This window comes from Hemitrygon akajei, chromosome 16 (genome assembly GCF_048418815.1).
Source record: "Hemitrygon akajei chromosome 16, sHemAka1.3, whole genome shotgun sequence".
NCBI lineage: Eukaryota > Metazoa > Chordata > Chondrichthyes > Myliobatiformes > Dasyatidae > Hemitrygon > Hemitrygon akajei.
Genome location: NC_133139.1, coordinates 70,459,368 through 70,484,314, shown reverse-complemented (window position 1 = coordinate 70,484,314; position 24,947 = coordinate 70,459,368). Strand labels below are relative to the sequence as shown.

General features: G+C 41.0%; 1 protein-coding gene across 2 annotated transcripts in view; it reads left to right on the top strand.

Annotated features, from left to right (window-relative positions):
• The window catches only part of rnaseh2a (ribonuclease H2, subunit A), a 34,431-nt gene extending 11,501 nt beyond the window's left edge, over nucleotides 1–22,930 (top strand). The window contains exons 5-9 of one of the 2 annotated variants that reach the window (XM_073069137.1): nucleotides 847–915; nucleotides 3,304–3,441; nucleotides 6,451–6,538; nucleotides 12,913–13,036; nucleotides 22,087–22,930. In XM_073069137.1, the coding sequence (XP_072925238.1) occupies nucleotides 847–915; nucleotides 3,304–3,441; nucleotides 6,451–6,538; nucleotides 12,913–13,036; nucleotides 22,087–22,225 (558 nt within the window). In that variant the 3' untranslated portion in view covers nucleotides 22,226–22,930. The remainder of the gene's footprint in view (nucleotides 1–846; nucleotides 916–3,303; nucleotides 3,442–6,450; nucleotides 6,539–12,912; nucleotides 13,037–22,086) is intronic. The other variant, XM_073069138.1, reaches the window with a different exon arrangement.
• The last annotated feature ends 2,017 nt before the right edge of the window (nucleotides 22,931–24,947 follow it).

The following is a 24,947-nucleotide window of genomic DNA, read 5'->3' as shown; positions in this document are numbered from 1 at the left end:
TGTTAATTTTATGATGTTCGCTATAGGGTGACAAATATAATTGAGTAGATTTTGGGGGGGATTTTTGAAGTTATTTACTGGTGTGATTATTTTCTGCTCTTGCTAATCACTTCAAGAACAGAAAGAAAACATTAGAATACCAGGTTGAAACAATCTTGTGAAAGGTCTTCAACCTGAAATATTACCTCTCTACCTCTCTGGCATCCCCTCACTTATGTCTAGCCTGCTGAATATTTAAAGCATTTTCTGTTAGTTTTCTATCAGATTTCTGGCTTGCAATTTTACTATTTTTACTTTTACATCATGTCTTTTTCTAAAGTAAATACTATAAGAGTTTAAAGAAATGGGATTGAGAAAACAGTACAACTTCACAACTATTCACAAGAAATCTCTAACAAAGGAAATCATCCTTTCTTTCAATAATTAGCTGCAGTTGATGCCTTAGATAGTGGCAACATGATTTTTATTGTTACTGTCAACGTGGTTCCAAAGTTCTCTGTTTAGTGTTGCTACATACTGTGACTCATTTTTTGCAATATCCTGTTCTGATGGTCTTCACAAAAACATATTGTACAGATTCAGCAGGCTTAATTTCCTTTTATCTTAAATTATTACAAAGCTAAGTTTATAGTGTCTAGACAAGATTTGTATCCAAATTCTTCACTGGGGTAATCGCTTATCTCTGCAGAACTGTGGAAAAATTACTATGGCAACAGTGCCAGTTTTAAAGAGAGCAGCTAAGGATTTATTTTAATCTTTTTGTTTAAGGCCTTTCCATTACCAATGCTATGTAATGAACTTTTGATGAATTTCTGTACTGGCCTGATGGTTCATTTGTGCTTGCAGTTTGACCAGCTCAGTGTCCATGAGCAGGACAAATCATTAGCAATCTGCCATTTACATTTTGGAACCTGGGTGAGATTTTGCTTCTTGTCCAAACAAGGTGATGGTTCATTTGGCTCTGAATCAATGCAATTGATTACCTTGGAGCACTCTCATTCATTACTTCAATTAGACTAAATATTAAAATGAATTGACATGTGTGATTTTACTGGAAGTCCATGATACAGCACTCATTTCTTGCTATAAAATTGTTTAAAATTCACTTTCATTCTGCTGCTCACTGGATTTTTTTTTTTGTTTTTTTGCACCATTCTCTGTAATTGAGAGCCATCAAGAGACTGTTGTGTGTGCAAATCCCAGGAAATCAGCGGTTTCACAGATACTCAAATCACCCTATCTGGCACCAGCAATCATCCACAGTCAAAATTACTTAGCTCATATTTTTTCCATTCTGATGCTTGATCTGAACAACAATAACCTCTTGACCATGTCTGCATGCTATTATGCATTGAGTTTCTGTCACACTTTTTGCTGAATAGATATATTAGAGCAGGTATACCTAATAAAGTGGCCACTGAGTGTATGTATAGTAACAGAACATGGTTTTCTATGTTTTTTGCATGAGACAAATTCAAGTTTGACTAGAATCCATGCTTTTAATGATGAAAATCATTTGTACACAAAATTAATCTCACGTCCATGCTACAGGAAAAGGATCAGTCTGGGTTATTGGCACTTCCCATCTTTAGCTATATCTAAAGATGATGGTTTCAGCCTCGTTTGGGTGGTGAAGTCCCAAAGTCCTTGCTATTCTTTGGATGAGTAAAATCCAAGCTTTCTCGGCTCCCCTATAATCCTTTCGACAACTTGCTGAATCTGTGTCCCCCACTTATTTCACATGGACGTTGGTGCCCTCCACTGAGCACTCAAGCCTGTGTCTTTATTGATGCTTTGCTGCACAGTTGAGTGCTTGGTGGGGGGGGGGGGGGGGCTCTGATGCTTTTTGGTGGTGGGTGGGGGAGGATCGTTGCCTTGCTGCTGCTTGTGTGCAGGAGGGAGGAGTTGGGGGGTGCTTTGGGGTTCTAATGCTTTAACTCATTCATTCTTTGGGGCACCTTTTTGTGGATGTTTGAGAAAAGAAAGAATTTCAGGATGTATATTGTATACATTTCTATAATATTAAATGTATCTATTGAAATGAGTCCTTCCTTTTCACACTGAGTCTTTTATCATTTTTATGCAAGTTAGACAAAAAGCAGAATATCCCATTGGGATATGTCCATACATGGCCTCCTCTACTGCCATGATGAGGCCAAACTCAGGTTGGAGGAGCAACACCTCATATACTGTCTAGGTAGTCTCCAGCCATTGAATTCTCCAACTTCCGGTAATTCCCTCCCTTCTCCCTTCCCCCATCCCAGTTTCATTCTGCCTCCTCCTCCAGCTGCCTATCACCTCTCTCATGATTCGGCCTTCTTCTACTACACACGGTGCTTTCCCCTTACATTCCTTCTTCACCTTTCCTGCCTATCCCCTCCCTGCTTCCCCTCCCCCACCCCTTGATCTTTCCCCTTACTGGTTTTTCACCTGGCACCTACCAGCCTTCTCCTTCCTACCCTCCCCCCCACCTTCTTTATAGGGCCCCTGCCCCTTCCCTCTTCAGTCCTGACGAAGGGTCTCGGCCCGAAATGTTGACTGCTCATTTTCATGGATGCTGCCCGACCTGCTGAGTTCCTCCAGCTTATTGTACATGTTGCTTTGACCCCAGGATCTGCAGTGTACTTTGTGGTTGCAGAATTAGGTTATTTGACCCATCGAATCTGCTCCACCGTTCCATCATGGCTGATTTATTATTATTCTCCACCCCATTATCCTGCCTTCTCCCCATAACTTCTAAAACCCTGACTAACCAACCTTCGCTTTAAGTATACCCAATGACAAGACCTCTACAGCTTTCTGTGGCAATGAATTCCTCAGATTCTCCTCAGTCTAAAAAGTATAATCCCTCCTTATCTCTGTTCTAAAGGGATGTCTTTCTGTTCTGAGGCTGTGCCCTCTGGTCCTAAGCTCTCCCGCTATAGGAAACATCCTCTCCATGCTAACTCTACTTAGGCCTTTCAGTATTCGATTGGTTTTTCAATGAGATCCCCTTCATTCTTCTAAACTCCAGCGAGTACAGACCCAGAGCCTTCAAATGCTCTTCATATATTAACCCTTTCATACCTGGAATCATTCTTATGAACATCCTCCAATTCGAAGGAAAATAATCTCATCTCCTAAAATTCACCAATTCTGAGAGTATCTTTACACATTTCATCTGCACCCTCTCTTGTGCTGTCATTTTTTAATGTTGACTGTAACTCCTTAAGAAACTACTAGACTTTTTCAAAAGCGGTGTCCTTGTGCCACATGTAATAGATTATACCTAACTGTGCTCCCATATATTTTGCTTTTTCTTAGGTTTATGTAGACACAGTAGGACCAGCTGAGAAATATGAAGCCAAGCTGAAGGAGCGTTTCCCTGAGGTTGAGGTTACTGTCAGAGCCAAGGCTGATTCCTTGTTTCCAATTGTCAGTGCGGCCAGTATTTGTGCTAAGGTGAGTGCTGAAGATGTGTTTTACCTTTGAATCTGGGCAACATTGAATGTTGTGTCTCAAGGTCTTATCACAACCTTCTCCAAGTCAGATGGAGACAAGCAATTTGTCCCTACCTCTACACATCCAGTGAAATGATAAGAACATTTGAAACAGTTAAAATTGAGTTTCAATTTGTGCAAGATAACATGTCTGGTAAATGCTTGGTATATTAGTATTACAATATTTTAGTTTTCTGAGTGTGCTCTAATCATTGCTCCGTATTAAGATATTTTAAAAAAAACCTCCCCCAAGTAAATTTCTTTTTGTTTCTTACTGTGCTTTTAAAATGAATTCCAGCTTTTATTCCTTTTAAATTTACATTAATCATGAAAAATCGTGCCCAAAAATTTCAAAAGTATTTTTTAATCTAACTGCCATTTGGATTTTATCAGGCTTACAAATATTGGTAGGTTCAGTGGTGACTCAGCATTGTTGAGACATTTGAAAACCATTGGTCAGAAGTTACTGACTGGACACATCGTTTGTATGATCCACATAAAATTACTGTACAATACTGTATAAACTTAAATTTTACTAACCTGTAAGAATTCATTTGGTTGGGGAGTGGCAATTTCTTTCAGATCCCATCCAATCGAGTCGGAGTTGCATAGGGACTTGGTAGTCCTAGTGTAGGATTTCCTAAAAGTTAACTTGCAGGGTGAGTCAGTGGTAAGGAAGGCAGTGCAATGTTAGCATTCTTTTCCAGGGAACTAAAATTATACAGCAAGGATGTTACACTGAGGCTTTATTAGGCATCGGCCAGACAACGTTTGGAAAATTTTGAGCAGTTTTGGGCGCTTTTTCTAAGAAACAATATGCTGGCATTGGAGAGGGTCCAGATCCAGAGGAGATGTACAAGAATTATGAAAAGGGTTAATATATGAGGAGTGTTTGATGGCTGTGGCCCTGATCTGCTGGAATTTAAAAGATGGTGGGGTGGTGGGGGAAGAGATGCATCTCATTAAAAGCTACCGGATATTGAAAGACCCAGATAGAGTAGATGTGGAGATGTTCAAAGGTTAAGTTTAATGTCACAGAAATGTATACAATATTCATCCTGAAATGCTTTTTCTTCGCAAAACATCCAGAAAAACAGAGAAGTGCCCCAAAGAATGAACGACAGTTAAACATGAGAACCCCAAAGTCCCCACCAGCTCCCCCTCCTACGCGTAAGTGGCAGCGAGCAATTATCCCCCCTCGCCCCACCAGCAAAAATAAATGTGCATCGGTACAATAACCAAGCCCAAGCGTGTGCTAAGCAATAGCAAAGACACAGACCAAAGTTACCCCAAAAGCTTTGCATTTCATCCGAATTCGACACCCACAGGTTCTCTCCCTGGCAGGGGAGAGGGAGATGACCCCATTTTCACAGCGAGCGGGAGACATAACAACAACCTGCTAGTTTACGATCTCGAAAGTCAGTTTTGTCACTTTTTTTGAGCTCTGTGGCCAAAGATCGCAAAGACCTCGGGTCTTCAGGCCTACAGTGAAAGATTTTCTGGCCTCCCCGACGACACACGAGTCTCCTGCTGTGACACCGACCCTCGATCCACCCGTCTCCAGAGCCCCGAGATCTTAGGCTTCCGAACACGATTGAGCTTCTCAGGCCTTGGCATGTCGAATAGCAGCCAGTCGTGGAACCCCGAGACTGGGTCGCATTCCCACAAAGAACCGAAGCCTGCATGTAACTCCAGGTCAGGGTCTTGAACCCTGAAAGGAAAAAATAAAGATATTAAAGATAGAAATAGAGCTGTTTCTGAAGATGGAAGCATTGGAGTTGCCGTTCGGTGCCATTACTCCTCCTAAGCTCCACCCCAATTCCTTCATCAGTGGGGGAATCTAGAACCAGAGGGCACAGCTTAGAAGGACAAAGGAGTCCCTTTCGAACAGAGATGAGGAGGAATTTCTTTAGCCAGTTGGTGGTGAATCTTTAGAATTCATTGCCTCAGGTGGCTGTGGAGGCCAGTTCATTGGGTACAAGTAAAGCCAAGGTTATTAGGTTTTTGATTAGTAAGGTTGTCCAAGGTTACAGGGAGAAGGCAGGAGAATGGGGTCGAGTGGTATAATCAGACATGATGGAATGACGGAGCACACTTGATGGACCAAATGGCCTAATTCTGCTACCATGTCTAATGCGCTTATGGTATAACTTATATAAAATGATAAAAGACTCAATGTGAATAGGATGGCTCATTTCCATTTGAAGTAAGTATGGAGCATAGATTTAGCCAGTTCATGGAAGGATTATAGGGGAACTGAGGAAGCTTGAATTTCAAAGAATTAGGAGGGATCTCATTGAAAGTTACTGAATATTGAAAGTCCTAGATAAAGTTGACTTGGAGAGGATGTTTTGTATATTGGGAGAGTGTAGGCCCAGAGGGTGCAGCCTCAAAATACACGGATGTCCCTTTAGAACAGAGATGAGAAATTTCTTTAGCCAAAGGGAGTGGAACTCATGACATCTAATGGCTATGGAGGCCAAGTCATCGGGTAATATTTAAAGCTGAGTTTGATAGGTTCTTTATTAGTCAGGGTATCAAAGGGTGCAGGGAGAAGGCAGGAGAAAGAGGTTGAGAGAGAAAATAATTCAAACATGATGGAATAGAAGAGCAGATTCGATGGGCTGAATGACCTAATTCTGCTCCTATGTCATATGGTGTTGTGGTCTAAAATAATGCATTTTCTTTTTGCATGGCAAAGTATGACCAGTGGGTGTCAGTATTGGGTTGTTTTCTTCAAAGTGAAAAAATAATGTTCAAGTCACCATTTAATTTTTACGTTTAGGAAATACAATAACATTTCTTATGTATTTTAATGCCAAACAAATGTTTAAAGGTTGCTGTATATATCTTAAAACATTTCAATGCATGATGACATTTAAAATGTATTTTAAAGTAGGATTGGGTTTAAATTTATACATCAAGAGATTGTATGTCGATTCTGACCTTTTAATTTGCATGTCCTCTTCAGGTTGCAAGGGACCATGCCATTCAGTCATGGAAGTTTGTTGAAGATCTAGAAGACATAAGCCCAGATTATGGCTCGGGTTACCCTAATGGTGAGAATCAGAAGTAGGTGGCGGTACAGTAGAGTGGATAGTGGTTTGTTTCTTATTACCAGGCTGATTTGGGAAGTTCATACTGGATCTTCCAAGGCATGGTAAGGATAGAGAGCAGCTGATCATGTCGCATTTAACAAACAATTTACTTCTCGATCTGAGTTGGTTTTGTTGTTGATATATTTATTGATTGCCTTTTGAGTAGAATGATAATTTTATCTGGCTGTGCAATTAATTATTTAGGATGCTTTTGAGATTTAAGAGGTAGTGAAAGATTGCTTGCTTTTCTGTCACGTGACTTTCTCTCTCTCAAAGTACACTTCTCTCCTTTTGGCTTGGACCACTTTAGTACCTTTGGTTCAAGAGGCTGATGGTTGAAGGGCAGTAACAGTTCCTGAACCTTGTGCTATGAATCCTGAGACTCCTGAACCTTCTTTCAGATGGCAGCAGTGAGAAGCTGAACGGATCCTGACCCGAATCTGGGCCGTCCCTTCCAAATATCCGGACCTGATTTGCACTACCTTACTTTCCCTTTTCTATTTTCTAATTATGATTTATAATTAAAATTTTTATTATGTTTACTTTGATTTGTACTCCAGGGAGCACAAAGTGCAGAATCAAATATCACTGATGATTGTACGCTCTAGTGTCAATTGTTTGGTGACAATAAAGTAAAGTAAAGAGAGCATATCCTGGGCAGTAGGAGTTGCTGATGATGTTTTCCTGCAACAGTGTTCTGTGTAGATGTGTTCTATGGTGGCGAGGGCTTTACCTGTGATGGATTGGGCCATGTCCACTACTTTTTGTAGGACTTCGCATTCAAGGGCATTGGTGTTTCCATACCAGGCTGTGATGCAACCAGTCAATATCCTCTTCATTACACATCTATAGAAGTTTGTCAGAGTTTTTCAAATCATGCGGAATCTCCACAAACTCCTAAGGTTGTAGAGGTACTGCTGTGCTTTCTTCGTAATTGCACTTAAATGCTGAGCCCAGGAAAGGTCCTCCGAGATAATAACACTGAGGAATTTGCTGACCCTCTCCACCTCTGATCCTCTGAGGGCTGGCTCATGGAACTCTTGTTTCCTGCTCATGACGTCAAAAATCAGTTCCCTAGTCTTGCTGACATTGAGTGAGAGATTCATCACCACCTTTGATTCTGCCTACCACAGTGGTGTCACCAGCAAACTTGAATATGGCATTTTAGCTGCGCTTAGCCACACAGTCATCAAGTACAGCAAGGGGCTAAGCACATAGACTTGTAGTTTGCCTGTGCTGGTGGAGATTCTGGAAGAGATGTTGCCAATCCAAACTGACTGGGGCCTGCAAGTGAGGAAATCCAATTGCATAAGGAGGTATTGAGGCCAAGGGCTTAGTTTGAGAAGTTGATGGTATTGAATAGTGAGCTGCAGTCAATAAAGAGCATCCTGATGTATGCATTTTTGCTGTCCAGATGCTCCAGGGTGAGTGAAGAGCCAATGAGATGACATGTGCTGCGGACCTGTTCTTCGGTATGCAAATTTGGAGTGGATCCAAGTTGTTTTTCAGGGAGGCGTTGACATGTTTCATCACCAGCCTCTCATAACACTTCTTCACTGTGGATGTAAGTGCTACTGGACAATAGTCATTGAGGCAGGTTACCATGTTTTTTAGGCAGTCGTATAATTGAAGTCTGCTTGAAGCAGGCAGGTGCCTCAGACTGCCAAAGCAAGATGTTAAAGATCTCAGCGAACACTCCAGCCAGTCGATCAGCACAGGTCTTTAGTACTTAGACAGGTACCCCGTCTGGGCCGGATGCTTTATGTGTCCTCACGTGTCGACCTCAGAGACTGAAATCATGAGGTCATCGGGGGCTGTGGGAGTTTGTGATAATTTTGACAGATGGATGATAAAAAAAAATCTGTTGCTATGCACTTGTCTGTATTAGCATGTGTAATAACTAATCAAATTTTACATTTGTCATAGTCTGTTAGTAAAGCCAAAGTCTGTGCCTTTTTCTAATTGCCCCTAAAAAGGTTTCAACAACCCATTTTTCTGTTTGGAACCACACCAATTCCTCTGGAAGTAGTTTTGAGGTGTTGTTGAGTACGAAATTGTAGGATTTACACCCAGTGATGCCAGAGGGAAAGAATGATATGTTCTAAGTCAAAATGATATGTTATTTGGGAAAAGAATGTACAGACACTAATGTTGCCATTTGCCTCTTGATCTTGCTCTTGACGATAATGTTGTGGGCAGTGTTGTCAGTGTGTAGCTCAAGCATTAACTGCAGTGCACTTTGAAAATGCTCTTTGCTATAACACAGCAGAAAGAGCATTTAGACCAATGAGCAACTTCCCATTAAGGATTCCTTTGTCCTAGATGGTAGTGAGCTTGTGCTCTTGGAGTTGTCCTCATCTTAGAAAGAAAGATTACGAACACGAGAAAATCTGCAGATGCTGGAAATCCAAAGCTGCACACACAAATGTCGAAGGAATTCGGCAGCTGTAAAGAGTAAACAGCTGATGGTTTGGGCCGAGACCCTTCATCAGGACTCAAACTTCATCAGGGCTGGAGAAGAGTCTCAGCCCAAGACATTGACTATTTACTCCTTTCCATGGATGCTGCCTGGCCTGCTGAGTTCCTCCAGCAGTTTGTGTGCGTTGCTTTAGAAAGAAAGATTACCTTTTCATGTCACATGCACATGAAAACATATAGTGAAATATGTTGTGTTTTTCGATGGCCAACACTGTCCGTGAATGTGCTGTGGGCATCCTGTAAATGTTGCCATAACCTGTATATCTTTAGAATGTGGGAGGAAACAGAAGGAATCCCACATGGCCATTGGGAGAATGTACAAACTCTTTACATACAGCGGCGTGAATTGAACCCTGATTACGCTAGTGTTGTAAAGATAGATAGATAGATAGATACTTTATTCATCCCCATGGGGAAATTCAACTTTTTTTCCAATGTCCCATACACTTGTTGTAGCAAAACTAATTACATACAATACTTAACTCAGTAAAAAAAATATGATATGCATCTAAATCACCATCTCAAAAAGCATTAATAATAGCTTTAAAAAGTTCTTAAGTCCTGGTGGTAGAATTGTAAAGCCTAATGGCATTGGGGAGTATTGACCTCTTCATCCTGTCTGAGGAGCATTGCATCGATAGTAACCTGTAGCTGAAACTGCTTCTCTGTCTCTGGATGGTGCTATGTAGAGGATGTTCAGAGTTATCCATAATTGACCGTAGCCTACTCAGTGCCCTTCGCTCAGCTACCGATGTTAAACTCTCCAGTACTTTGCCCACGACAGAGCCCGCCTTCCTTACCAGCTTATTAAGACGTGAGGCGTCCCTCTTCTTAATGCTTCCTCCCCAACACGCCACCACAAAGAAGAGGGCGCTCTCCACAACTGACCTATAGAACATCTTCAGCATCTCACTACAGACATTGAATGACGCCAACCTTCTTAGGAAGTACATTCGACTCTGCCTTCCTGCACAAGGCATCTGTGTTGGCAGTCCAGTCTAGCTTCTCGTCTAACTGTACTCCCAGATACTTGTAGGTCTTAACCTGCTCCACACATTCTCCATTAATGATCACTGGCTAGCCACTCAGCTACCATACTGCCCTTGATGTCTTGAAAAATGTAGAGTATTCCATGAAGTTTATAGAATGATAAATGTTTTAAATGATATCTTTATTTTTAATATGTTTAGTCACTTTATTAGCATTGATTAGCATTAACATTGATAGTCAGATGTTGACCAGGAAATTGTCACCTAGAAAATTTCTTGTCGGTGTATTTGGATGGAGCAAGCACATTGGTGTCAGGAATGGAAAAGCGACTAGAAAGAAAGATGAAAGGTCTTGGCCTGTAATGTCGACTGTTTACTCTTTTTCAGAGAGGCTGCCTGGCCTGTTGAGTTTCTCCAGCACTTCATGTGTGTTGCTTTGCATTTCCAGCATTGGCAGATTTTCTCATGCTTGTAAAAAAGAAACCTTGTTGCTGTGCAACCAAATTTAATCCACTCGCACTCTACTAATTTTGCTGTGAAAGTAGAATTTTGGACAAATATTTACAAATTAGCTGATATCTAGTATCATGACTTCATTACATGATGTGTGTCACTTCTTCAGGAAGCCCCAAAGAACATCATAATTAATTGCTTTTAACATTTGGTCATTGTCAATGTGGATAAAAATAACAAATCACAGCAGGTTCCACAGACACCAAGTTTATAACTGGTGAGCCTTGAGGTAATGTAGTAGTCTGTAAAACCCTGGTTAGATCACTGAATATTGTGTTTCTGGTCCCCTCATTTTCAGAAGGATGTAGGAGAGATCGATGAGGATGTTGCCTGAATTAGAGAGCATGTCTTATCAGGATAGGTTGAGCGAGCTGGGGCTTTTCTCTTTGGAGCGGAGGAAGATGAGATGTGACTTGATAGAGGTGTACAGGCATAGATGGAGTGAACATTCAGAGCCTTTTTCTCAGGGTGGAAATGGCTAATACCAGGAGGCATAATTTCAAGGCGGTTGGGGGAAAGTATGGGGGGGGCATTAGATTTAAGTTATTTTTATTCAGCGTGGTGGGTGTGTAGAATACTGTGCCGGGGTGGTAGTAGAGGCAGATATCTCAGGGACTTTTAAGAAACTTTTTAGATAGGCACATGGATGAAAGAAAAATAGAGGGCTATGTGGTAGAGAAGGGTGAGGAAGATCTTGGCACAGCATTGTGGGTCGAAGAGGCCTGTACTGTTCTGTAACATTCTATGTTCTAATCTGTTTCTTAAAGAGGTGGCTAATAGGATTTGTTTCTTTTCTACAAATGGCATGTGACCAGCCAAGTGGATCTTTTATTAAATCAAAAGACGCCTCTCACAACACTGCAGTCTTCCCTTGGCGTTACTCTGAAGTGCTGGCCAAGAAAGTACATACACGTGGTGGGACTTAAGCCTACAGTTTCCTGACAGAAATACAAATGTTGGCAATCGAGTCAAACTGACAGCGCTCAGCAAATGCTTCTATGCAGGTGGCTCTATGGAGCCTCCATTGTTAAAATAAATTTGCAGTAGATATTTATGTTCTGGGCAATGGTCCTGTCTTAGTAATTGCTGCCTGATGCTACACATTATATTGTTGTAGTATGAATGGCAAAATCTACAATATTGATTTGCTACTTTGCCTATTTAGTTGATTTAAGTCTCACAGTGGAATTTTTTATTTTTCATGTGATACAGGAAAGCTAACACAGGACAAGCATATTCTTCACCACTGGTAGAATGCATTATTAAATACTTGATTAGCTTTATCTGTTGCTTTCAGTGATGAGCAGTAGAACAAAATTGAGTGTGACATGAATTAATCTACAAGTGTAGGTTTCTCACTGGAGGTATAAACAGCATTTTCTGTCCAGGCCAGAACACTGAATGCTCTGATCGTTGTGTGTGCTGAAAATTATGGTTTCTCACTGACGGGGGAATTTGGATCTTTGTAATAATGAAGTGCAATGGGTGTTCTATATATGCTGTATATGGAAAGTAACATATCCCATATTAACAATCTTTCTCTTTCTAATGTCTGCACTTCTGTTTCAGCTTTATCCAGGTGATAGGTTATATAGTTCATTTGTTCAGTAACAGTTGGGCTTAATTTAATTCTCAGATTTTCCTAGTGTAAGTTATTCAGAGCTTTTGTCATGTTTAATTATTTGTGATAACTGCCTTTAGTAATTTTGTGTAGTGTCCTTCTGGTCACTCCTTGAGATTTTTGCTGTCCAAGTAATTTATAAGTCATCTGACACATTTAAACATTAAATGAGGGGCAAAGGGACGTGGGGCAGTGTTACAAATTAATGCTGAATCAATCATACATTGCGTAATAGAGATTTATATTGGAGACCTCCCCACCTTTCATCACATTAGTAAGGAGTACTACCACAAAAAAAGCAGAATCCATCATCAAGAACTCTTTTTGTTGCTACTATCTATGAGCAGCAGGTACAGAAGCCTTAGGTCCCACACCATTTCAGGAACAGTTGTAACACTCCAACTCTCAGGCTCCTGAACCAGTGTGGATGACTTCACTCACCACATCTGTAAACTGATTCGACAACCTACAGACCCACTTTCAAGGACTCTACGAATCAGTTTGCACAATTTGCCTTCTATTGCACATTGACTGTCTGCATTCTTTGTGTATAGTTTTTAAAATTCTATTATATTTCTTTATTTTCCTGTAAATGCCTGCAAGAAAATTCACCTCGAGTGACATATACATATTTTCATAGTAAATTTACTTTGACTTTGACTTGACTGCCATTGAGGACTTCCTACATTTTGTTTTACTGTTTTTGAAAATTGAATTGTCTTTGTTTTCTACAGATCCTAAAACAAAGGAGTGGATGGAGAACCATGTAGACCCTGTTTTTGGTTATCCTCAGTTTGTGCGTTTTAGTTGGAGCACAGCCCAGACAATCCTGGATAGCCGTGCAGTACCTGTCCACTGGTATGTAACGAATGATGCTCTTTAGCCCATGGTCATATCTTGTGTTTAAGTAGCAGACCTTGTTAGCATTGCCTCGTGCGTACTGAATCACAACATTGGGAGTAAATTTTAAAATCAATCTTGCTGATTATTGCTAATGAAAAAGGACGTTTCTCCCACAATGTGGTGGCTCAAGCTTGAGTGCGTTTTCATAATCCCTTTTAGGGAGGGGAATTGGCATGGGTGGGGCCGGTTGGTGGAGGACTGCGTTATTATGGTGTATCTTGGCAACGTTACAGGACACTTGTTAAGCACATTGCTGTGGTTGAAGCTGACTGGAAGACTGATTCCTGTCTTTGAGAGAAGTGAGCTAGTGGGATTTGTATACCAATCTTGAACAGTAGATTTTAAGTTCATATATATTTAAATCCCCCAGCCATCAATGATCCATACCACTTGTTTCTCAGTGCATTTTGGAGTACTGTACCAAGTAATCTAATTTAAAAATCCATTGAATATTCATCTGTTTTTATGGTACTTGTAGTCACTACATTGAACATATTCCTTGTACACACATGACCTGTGCTAGAACGTGTCTAAACATGTTTTGATGTCAATTGTACAAAATTTGTGTGTGTTCAACCTGTGAGCAGTGCAATCGTAACAGAATCAGGCCTTTACAAGACCAGAGCTGTTTATGAGAGATGTGCATAGATCTTCTTACAAGTGAAGCCCTTGAAAATTTCTCACAAGTCATCCTTGCTTGCAAGTGCTTCCAACCTGTCTTTATCCTATGGACACTCTGAGTACCTCCCTGCCACTGAATAGCAGCTAAATCATAGCTTCAAACATCAGTTAATCTACTCCATCTGCCACTCTGCCCCAGACTTCAACCTTTGCTTGAGCCCACCAGTGTCCTTCCTCCTTTTCACATTTTCTATTTTTTCTCATCTGTGATTATATCTGTGACTCTTTACCCACCCTGCTCCCTCTCCTTCCTTTATGGCCCTCTCAGCTAATGTGCCCTAAAGTCAGTAATCAGTAGCCTACCTGAAGACAACAGCAGGCTCTATAACAAAAGTGCCCATGTGCACACTTTACTGGATAGGGTCAATACTTCTGTTGTGCACAATTCCCCATTTATGAAAGCCATAATTCCCCAACAGCCTCCAAAAACCATAGCTTATCCTGATTTTTCAAGCAATTTGTTTGCCAATGACTTTTTACTTTTTTATTTAGAGATACGGCACAGTAACAATTTGTCCTGACCCAATGGGCCTGTGCTGCCCATTTGCACCCATATTGACCAATTAATCTACTAACACACAAGTCTTTGGAATGTGGGAAGAAACCAGAGCAGATGGGGGAAACCCACGCAGTGTACGGGAATAATGTACAAGCACCTTACAGACAGCGGTGGGAATTAAACCTGGGTCGCTGGTGCTGTAATAGAGCTGGGCAAGCCGCCATGCTACTGTGCCACATGAAAATTACAAAGCTTATGTCAGTTTTAATTTTGCCCTGTTCTTTACATCTTGACCTGCTAGACTAGCCCAGCAGACTCTGTCAACTTTTTAGTACTTTGTCCAAGTGACCATTCGTATAGACTGTCTGTGGACATGATAAGAAGAAGACCATTCGCCATTTGGACTCTGAGCTGTGCTCCTGCTGATTGACTTCACCGCCACCCATGCACTCTAGTCCAGACAAATCATGACTAGTTTTCGTATCTCAGAAAATGCTGACATACTCTGATAGGTCCCATCTGTAGGAAGAGAAACAGTCAGGGTTTCAGTCAGAACTGGTCTAACTGCTCCCATTCCCTCATTGGCCAGGTAGCCTTATTTACAGCTTATCCCTGTGGTTACCCCTATCACATTCTCCACTGCTTTTCCTGCAACTTTACAAACTGCTTATGTAACAACTAAAATGTAGAACCAGTGAACTGAAAATGTTGACTCTGTTTTTCTTAACACATTTACAACCTTACCTGCTGAGTTATTTCCAGCATTATCTAATTTTGTTTTGGATTCCCTGCTTTTGTAGGGTTTTTCCTGATTTTATTATCCCAAGTTTTGCTTTGGGTGGTTGTAACTAATTGAAAACAAACCAGGAGTCAGGCTTCAGAGCTTTATATCTCACTGCAACATTTCATTTGCCTATTACATTATTAATGGAGTTTTTAACATTAAAGCAATGATTTTTATTCCAGGTTATTCTAAACTGCAGAGCTTCCAAAATTTCAGCAGATGGCTCTGTTTCCCTGAGAAATCATGAACAGTGTGGTCAAGTGGTACAGATACATTATCATGCTAGAGGGTGGAATTTGCACATTGTTAATTTTATCATGTACAGTATTTCAGAAAGAAAAATAAAGGTCTTGAGGAGGTTCATGTGGATGATCCTGAAAGTGAAAGGATTAATGTATGAGGAACGTTTAATGGCTCTGGGCCTGCATTTGCTGGAGTTTAGAAGAATAGTGTTGGGGGGGAGGATCTCATTGAAATCTATGGGATATTGAAAGGCCTAGATAAAGTGGACGTGGAGAGTACATTTCTTATAGTGAGGGAGTCTAGGACCCAAGGTCATAGCTTCACAAAGGAAGGACATCCCTTTAGAACAGAAGTAAGATGGAACTTTAGCTAGAGGGTGGTGAACCTGTGGAATTCATTGCCACAGGTGACTGTGGAGGCCAAGTCATTGGGTATATTTAAAGTGGAGGTTGATATGTTCTTAATTAGTAGGACATCAAAGGTTACGGGGACAAATCAAAAGAAAGGTGTTGGGAGGATTAATCAGCCATGATAGAATGACAGAGCAGACTTGATGGGCTGAATGGCCTAATTCTGCTCCTATGTCTTAGTAATTGTATTCAAACCCCATGATCCACTTTTGATGCAAAGAGTGTATTTTGCAGTTGAGTCAATCTTGTGTAGTTAAGAATGTCTATTTCCATAAACAAGATGTTATCACCTGCAATGTGACACTCAAGCACCTAGTTATATTTGAATAAATTAGTGCAAATAACAACAGTATAAGTTCGACCATAAAGTATTATCATTAGTCCAGCACTTTTGCTCTGTCCGCTCAAAAGGCGGACATTCCCTGTGGTTGTAGATTAAAATCACCAATTTTAATTTTACTTTCCATTCCCATTCTGACATGATGCCACTTTTAGACTGGAGGAGCAGCAGCTCCGATTCCGTCTGGGTAACCTCCAACTTGATGGCATGATCATTGATTTCTCTAACTTCCAGTAATTTCTCCTCCCTCTCATTTCTACTTTTCTGTCCCCTACTCTGGCTCCCTTCTTATCCCTTCTCTTCTGATTACGTGCCTTTTACTGGTGGTTCCCCTTCTCCGTCTCTTTCTGCATGGTCCACTCTCGTCTTCTAAAAGATTCCTTTTTCAACCCTTTACCTTTTCCACCTGTTACCTCCCACCCAACTTCTCCCCGCCTGTACCCACCCACCTTCCACCTCACTTAGATTTCACCTATCACTTACTCCTCCTCCTCCTGCCCCCACCCTTTTTCTGGCATCTTCCTCTTCCATTCCAGCCCTGATAAAGGGTCTCAGCCTGAAGCATCGGCTGTTTATTCCACTGCATAGATGCTGCCTGACCTGCTGAGTTCCTGCAGCCTTTTGTGTTTGTTGCTCTGAATTTCCAGCATCTGCAGCATCTCTTGTGTTTGTGATTATGAGTCCTTTTAATATCTTCTCGACCAGCTGGATAAGACCACAACTGATCATGGCTAAAGGAAGGCAAGTTATTCTCTTTCATCATTTATCTAGAATGCTGTCTTACATTATATACTTGAATCAAGATTTTGAAGTAAATTGACAAAATTAAAGCTTTTGACCCCATTTCTATAGTTCATTTGTAAATTCCCAAGCAGGTTATTGCTATTGTTAGTACTGCTGTCTGATGCCTTGTGTAAAGGCTGACATTAGTGCCAAAAAGCACAGTTAAATTTTTGGTATTGTTTGAATTGCAGTTGACTGTAATGTTTAATTGTTACGTGATTGGTGAGGGATAGGGATGTTACAGGGTGAGTTCATCAGTAGAGGGTAGGAGTTTAATTTGTGGGTAGTATGTTGAAATTAAACTTGTTCATTGGGAAGCTGTGAACTGCAGGAGTCTGAATCAGTGATCTGATGGATGTCTTCCGACTGCCGGTGCAGCTGTTTGATGAATGATCTGTTCTCCCTGCTTTCACCTTGTCTGCTTTGACTGAAATCCTCCAGCTGATGGGTTTACTAAGTGATTTGCATTGATTTTGTTTATGTTTGGTGTCCCCCTTTCCAGCTCCGAACAGGCAGTTTGTTTTAGCGTGGCAGGAGAAAAAGCAACTGCTGTCACCTTTGTTCTTAACCTTTCGGTTTTTGACTTTCACAGCAGTGACTCCTGCAGCTGCTTTCCTGTAACATGAAAAGAGATCAAAGCTTTGTTTAGTATAAGCTGTGCAATAGCATAGAACATTACATCATGGAGTATCACACGCAAATGCTGGAGGAACTCAGCAGGTCAGGCAACATCTATGGGGAGGAATAAACAGTTGACGGTTCAGGTAGAGCACTATGAAGGGTCTCTGCCTGCGACATTGCCAGTTTATTCCTCTCCATAGGTGCTGCCTGACCTGCTGTGTTCATTCAGCATCTTGTGAAGAGTTACCTCCCTTCTACATTGCCCTCCATTTTTCTTTCATCAATGTGCCTACTTAAGGTTCTCTTAAATGTCCCTAATGAATCTCCCTCTACCATCACCCCTGGCAGCATGTTCCATGCACCTAGCACTGTGTATAAAAGAAAAGCACCACTTCTGGCATTTCCCCCCCGCCATACTTTCCTTCAATCACCTTAAAATTACACCCATTTCCACTCCGGGGAAAAAATCTCCATTACAAAATTCTTTACAACATTACAACATTAAAAACCTCTCACTGCCCCCACCCCTAAAGTAAATGGGAAGCTCCTTGAGTAATTCCAGAGTTGATTTTCCTTCCACCCCCTCCATTCACAAATTTATTTCTGACTCTAATCATTAATCTACCTGCTATCAATCATCCTCTACCTGCTCTGCTGTTAATGGGAGCAAGGAAAATATCCTTGACTTTATCGTTGACGCACTTAGATTTACAGCATGTAAATCTGCTGCACCCATTAGCGAAGCCTCAACTTGCACTCCACACACTTTTCAGAATTTATGTTAGTAGTCATGTTAAACATTTTTGTTGATTAGAGATTCTGAAGATGCTAGAAATCCAGAGGAACAACAGAAAATGCTGGAGGAACTCAGCAGGTCAGGTAGCATCTCTGGAGAGGAATAAAGTTGTTGGGGCACCTGGGATTCAGCAGTAATCTTCCTCCATGCAACTTGGGCTTGAACGTTATGAGGTTAGTTGAGTTGCTTTGAATCCTAGCTGATCTTTCCAGAGGATTGATATTCAAGTGCCATCTCCACTAGATGTCGAAGGTATTAGCTCATGAGGCTTATTTACCCTTGTCTTTCTTAATTCTGCTGAAGGTTAATTCACACTCTGCTTATGAGATTTTTTCCCATAACCTCACTACTGTATGTAAATTTTGTAAGTTATGTAAGGGCTTTAAACACCTACTTTTGTAGTTTTGTTCTTGATGAGAAAAGTAGATCGTGAGGGCAAAGGAACTAGGACTAAAGCTCATCAATAACCTTACTGTGATGGTATTCATTATGTTTTGGCTGTGATAGCACTTTCCACATTTCAGTCTGGTTGTGTTCAATGCGCTCTGTTGAGGGTTGAGCATGTGATCATGTTGTTCTTCGGTGCAGAGCCAACCTCTTTTGAGCTAGGTATTAATTGAATTGCCTTCTGAAGTAGATGCCAAAGATCCTGTGGCTCTCTTCAAGACAAGTTCTCTCACTGCTTGGACTCGTCAATCTCACTGTCTCCCCTAACACAGATGGCCGTTCATTAATTTTGTAAGTGCCATAACTGTTTACGGCATTTGTGTTGTGCATGATTTAGTTGCACATTTCCCAGTATAACAGTGGTAGCTGTACACTCAAATAACTTTGACTAAAATTCTTTGGGATATTTTGAGCTCTTAGAAAGTGCTTTATGAAGGAATCTATTTCTTCCTGTTAGTTCCTAATAGTTCTCCCTAGAGCATTAGGAATTGAGTTAATTGGTCCAAAAAGTACAAGATTCCAGCAGTGACATTAAAAATGTATCTCCTGAAAAATTTATGCTTTGTGACTTCTGCATTTTTATGGCGTCATCTATTTATCTATTTAGGTGTTGCACCATATCCAGTGTTTTGTATTCTTTACCGAATAGCTATTGTTGGGGCAGATCATAAAAGATTTGTACGTGATTCGAATTTAATTTGAAACTTCGGATTTGCAGTTAGAATTACCAAAGCAGATCATTTGAACCTTCTTTCGCCCTAAGTGTTACGTGTGTTTTGCACCTTTACCTTAAAGTGCTTTATAAGGCATTGGTCAGACTGCACTTGGAGTATTGTCAACAATTTTGGGTGCTTTATCTCAGAAAGGATGAGGGTGCTGGCATTGGAGAGGGTCCAGAGGAGGTTCATGAGAATGATCCTGGGAACGAAGGATTAATGTATGAGGAGAATTTGATAACTTAGGGTCTGTACTCGCTGGAGTTTAGAAAAATGAGGTGGAATTTTATTGAATATTGAAAGATTAATCAGAGGGAGTGTGGAGAGGATGTTTCCAATAGTGAGGGAGTATTGGACCAGATAGCATGGATACAAGGATGAGAAGGTATCTCTCTAGCTACAGGGTGACAAATCTGTGGAAGATATTGCCACTGACAGCTTTGGAGACCAAGACACGGTACATTTAAGGCGGAGGTTGATTAGTAAGCATGTCAAAGGTTATGGGGAGAAGGCAGAAGAATGGGTTGAGAGGTATCATAAATCAGCCTTGATTGAATGGCAGAACAGGCTCGATGAGCTTGAATATCCTAATTCTGCTCCTATGTCTAATGGTCTTAAGATGTTAACCATCTTCCAAATGGAATTGCCCTACTGCCCAGCTTGTGATGCAGTAGCAGTTAGTGGAATTGGCCTATTCTTATTTCAGTCACAAATTGCTGTCTTTCTTTTGCAATATTTTAAAGTTCTCCACTGGCGATTGCTCTGTTCTTTCAATCTAGTTGAAGATGTATGTTAAAGTGTCTGTTTTGATTAAATGCTTCAGCAGTTTTTTCTCCCCTGCAAATTTTTCGTTCCCTCCGGCATCTGCAGAATGTCTTGTTTATAGTTTTAATTCCCCCTTTTTGATTCTAGGGATTTGAGCTGTTTGCTGTTGCAAATGATTGCATAGGACCCACTGCTGCTGGCCAGTGCTGCTCGACTTCAAACATTCAGATATTGACATTAGTATAAGATACATGTGATTACTCTTCTTCAGATTTTACAGTGCTCTTTTTTTTGCCTACTTTCCTTATTTCTGTAATGGATACCACAGAATATTTGGATTCTATTCTATTGTGCTCATTTTGTCCTTTGTTGTATTTGGAGGACTTCACTTCCTACAATACAAGGTCAAGGTTAAGATGTTAGTGTTCAGGAATGAAAATGTCCCAGCTTTGGCACTCATGTTAGGATCAGGTATCGCCAGATCGGAGCCAAGATAAATCTTCCTCAACAATATCTTTCAAGCTCAATGTGAAGTGCAGGTTGCTATTTTTGCAGTGTGCTTTTTATTTTGCATTCCCCATTCCGTCTTGCAGGCTTCAGTCAGATTTTGCATTACTAGAGGATAAAGGGACAATCTTTGTGTTGAGCCAAAATGAAGCTTTGTATGCACAGGATACTGGCAGGCAGTGCAGTTTTAATTTTGTTTATATTTCAAAAAATGTTTGAGCTGTGGTGTTGCTGGCAGGATTGATTGATTATTACTCTGTTCCTAGTTACTCTTGAAAGAGAAATGGTGTGAATGAATTGTGTGATGAAGGTACTCTTACAGTGTTGGTAGGTGCTGTGATCAAGGATTTAGGAACCCAGCAACAATGAAGGGATGACAATATCAGTCCAAGTTGGATGACGTGGTGGAGTGGAGCTGGTTAGTAATGAAGTCTGCGCACACCTACTGCTGAGGTAGTGCAAGTTTTGAGGGACTGGGAACTGTTGCAGTAAACCACTGCAGTCATTTGTTAAGACTTGTAATGGAATGCCAGTTGAGTGAGTTGTTTGTAATGATGTCAAGCTTGCTTGTTGTTGGAGCAAGAAAGAGGAATGAATTTCACCACACATCTGATGCGCAGGAGGAAGAACTTGGATTTGGGAGTGAAGTTGCTCATCAGAGAATATATAGTCTCTGATCTCTTCTTGTAGGCACAGTCCCATGCAGCTGATCTAATTGAGGTTCTTCAGTCTTCAAAATCCATTGAATGATGAGGGCAACACACTCAAAATGCCAGAGGAACTCAGCAAACCAGGCAGCGTCAATGGAAAATAGTAAACAGTTGACATTTTGGGCCAAGACCCTTCCACAGAACCGGCCTGCAAAGTTCTTGCAGCATTTTGTGCGTGTTGCTTGGATTTCGAGCATCTGCAGATTTTCTCCTGTTTCTGAATGATGAGGCAGTTGTTCGAACCTCATAAATTTTCAAAGCTCATGTTGAAAGTAATTTTATTATCAATATGCGTATATGTCACTATATACTACCCTGCAATTCATTTCCTTGTGGACATTCACAGTGAGACAAAGAAATACAATAGAATCAATGAAAAACTACACCAATGAAGACTGACAAACAACCGATGTACAATAGGCAATCTATACAAATTTTAAAAAAAAATAGTAAATAAATATTACTGAGTACCTCAGTTGTAGAGTCCTTGAAAGGTTTTGTTTCATTGTCAGCATTATCAGCATGTTTGATTAATAGACTGTCATGCCAACCCTTCCCATTCTACAGGTGAGTGTTGGTGATGGTCAGTCCTGCTGTTCATTCGTTATTGACACTCTCCAGTGTTGGGAAGTGGAATACGAACTCCTGACATTTCCTTCCTGTTCTCCAGCCTGCTGACCTGATGCTTGTTTTATCTTTGCAGGGACGATGAGGAGGAGGATGACAACAAGAAGGACACTCCCTCAGTCCTGGCCTACTTTCAGAAAAAGACCGAAGAGCCAAAAGTTCAGTCACATCGTTTCTTCACTGAGAGGAAGCTGGTCTCTCTTGTGAACCTGTGAACTTGCCATTATGTTGAGTGGTGGGGGCGAGGGGTGGTCCGGATGCACAGCACATGTACGCAATTGGTGTGCGGGGGAGAAACAGCAAGTGGAAGGAAGGGGAGCATTGGGCTTTTTTTTCCTTAAATGCTCTCTATTGGGTACTGCAGGTCAGTCAGCAAGCAGTGATACAATGGACTGGACTGAATGCCTCATGTAGATCCTAATCCCTGTATGATCTATATGTATCTGAAATTTGACATGAGTAAGTTTAGAATGAGTTATTTGCCTTGTCTGCCTCAAGCTGCTGCTGAGCTTTTACCTATCTGTTCCAAGTGTTATATTGCATTATATCGTTGAATTTACAATTTTGCATTATGACAGACCTCTCTTGAGGTTCAGTCTGTCTCCTAATCACCTTTGGTAATGTGCTCTAACAATCTGGCCAGGGACTTTCTCTCTCTATGCCTCTGACTGAGAGGCAGGTGTTGCTTGGAATAAATTTTCACTCTTGTTTCAAACTACCCCAAGCTTCCTCTCTCCCATGTGGGCAATGTCTGTCTGACTTCCTTTAATGAATAGCCTTTCTAAGGAATTGTAAGCTTGTCACTGCACTCTGCATCACAGTGTGCTAGAATGCTAGAGATCTGACCTTCTGAAGATAATTTACAGCTGTTGTTTGTGAGAATTTAGAAATTATATCAATAAAATATTGTCTTTTTATAACATGTGGACTCAGTTATCTTGAACTCCCAATAACTGATTAATTAATTGCAACAGAGCAGATGCCAGCAAATTTCAGTTCATTAACAGTTGTCCTGTCATGGTGCTGACAGGTCTGCAATGGTGAAGAGAGAATTTGCAAGTGGCGATTTATAGTACTACCTTAAATGTATTGCCAGTGGGATTTGCACCTTGAATGTCGCTATAGCAATGTCTTGTCACATAGTAAAGCTCTCAGCATGACCGAGTCATGTTTTCACTCAATTGCAGCTACTCTTTGCCTTGTCATCACTCCCCCGTCCCACGTAGAAATGCTTCTTTTTAAAAACTTTAATGATGCATGTAAATCATTTTTCTGTCAATTATAGTCCACTACAATTCAAGTTCTGCATTGTACGTGAATAACAAGTCGGTGCGGACTAACTAAGATAACTAGGGTGTCAGTGTTACAGGCTGAGAGTGAAGGATGCTGTCAAATTTGAAAAATGAGCAGGACTGAGATGAAGCAAGTAAGTGATAATTATTTCAATGTCGCAGGGAAGTGAGGCTGATCAGTTAGGTCTGATGATAGAGTTCCAACCACACCAACTGCAGAGGTGGGACCGTTTGTACCAAACTAGCACTGAGTTGCACATTCTGTTGCTGAGGTGGTGAGTGGGTGTACGTGACTGAAAACTGGGTAATAGTGACCTGTATCAATCACTTTCATCCCATCCCTTAGCACTTTGATTTTCATTGTGTTTTTGCTGTCAAAGTGAATTTATTATCAAAGTATGCATTTGTCACCATATACAGTGGATTCCATTTAACTGGGCCATCAGTTAATCAGACTGCAAGACACTGCAGAATTGTGAACATTGCTCAGCACGGAAACCAACCTCCCCTCCCCTGGACTCTGTCTACACTTGGTGCTGCGTTGGTAAAAAACACCCAGCGTATTCAAAGGCCCCACCCTCTCTGGACATTCTCTCTTCTCCCCGTCCCATTAGGCAGAAGATGGAAAAGCCAGGCTGAAGGACAGCTTCTCTCCGGCTGTTAGAAGACAGCTGGAATGATGCAATGTATTCTTGACCTTGTCATTGTTTGTCTGCACTGCCCTTCCTCTGAAACTGAAACATCTTATTTTGCATTCTGTTAATATTTTACCTTGTACTCAATGCGCTGTTGTGATGAAGTGGTCGATAATGGATGGCATGCAAAATAAAGCTTTTCACTGCAGCTCAATACTTGTGACAATAATAAGCCAACTTATTTCTCTCCACAGATGCTGGATGACCTTTCAGTATTTCCAGCTTTTCATGCTTTTTATTTTTGATTTGCAACAGAATCAAAGCAGAATGGCAGAACATGTTCTTGCTGATACTTTGAGAATTTTGTCACAAAATGTACCATACCTTCTTATTTTGTGTAAAAGGCAAAGAAGATACTTTTATTCATTCAGAGTGTACAGACATTACCAGCAATGCTGACATGTATAGCCTATGCCCGAATGTTCGCAAACTGGTGATTACGAATCAACCATGTTGATGGGTCTGGAACCATACAGGCCAGGCCAAATTTATTTTTCTCGAGGACATTTGTCAGCTAGATGGGGGTTTGGTGGCAGTGTGATATCATGGTTAGCATCACTGAAACTTGCTTTATATGCCATTAGCATAGTACTGTTACAGTGCTGGCGACCCAGGCTCAATTCTGCTGCTGTCTGTGAGAAGTTTGTAACGCTCTCCCTGTGACTGCATGAGATGCCTCTGAGTACTCTGGTTTCCTCCCACATTCTAAAGATGTATGGGTTAGCAGGTCAATGGTCATGTGAGTGTAATTGGGTGGCGCGGGCCCATTGGGCCAGAAGGGTCTCTAACCGTGCCGTATGTCTAAATAAAAATAAGTAAATTAAAGTTGCACGTGTATAAATTCTACAACAACAATGTATCAGTAAGTTAGCCATTCTACTTACCAGATAGTGGAGTGCGGAATTTTTTTTCCAACCACAGACTATGAGTACCACAGTTACTTACAGAGT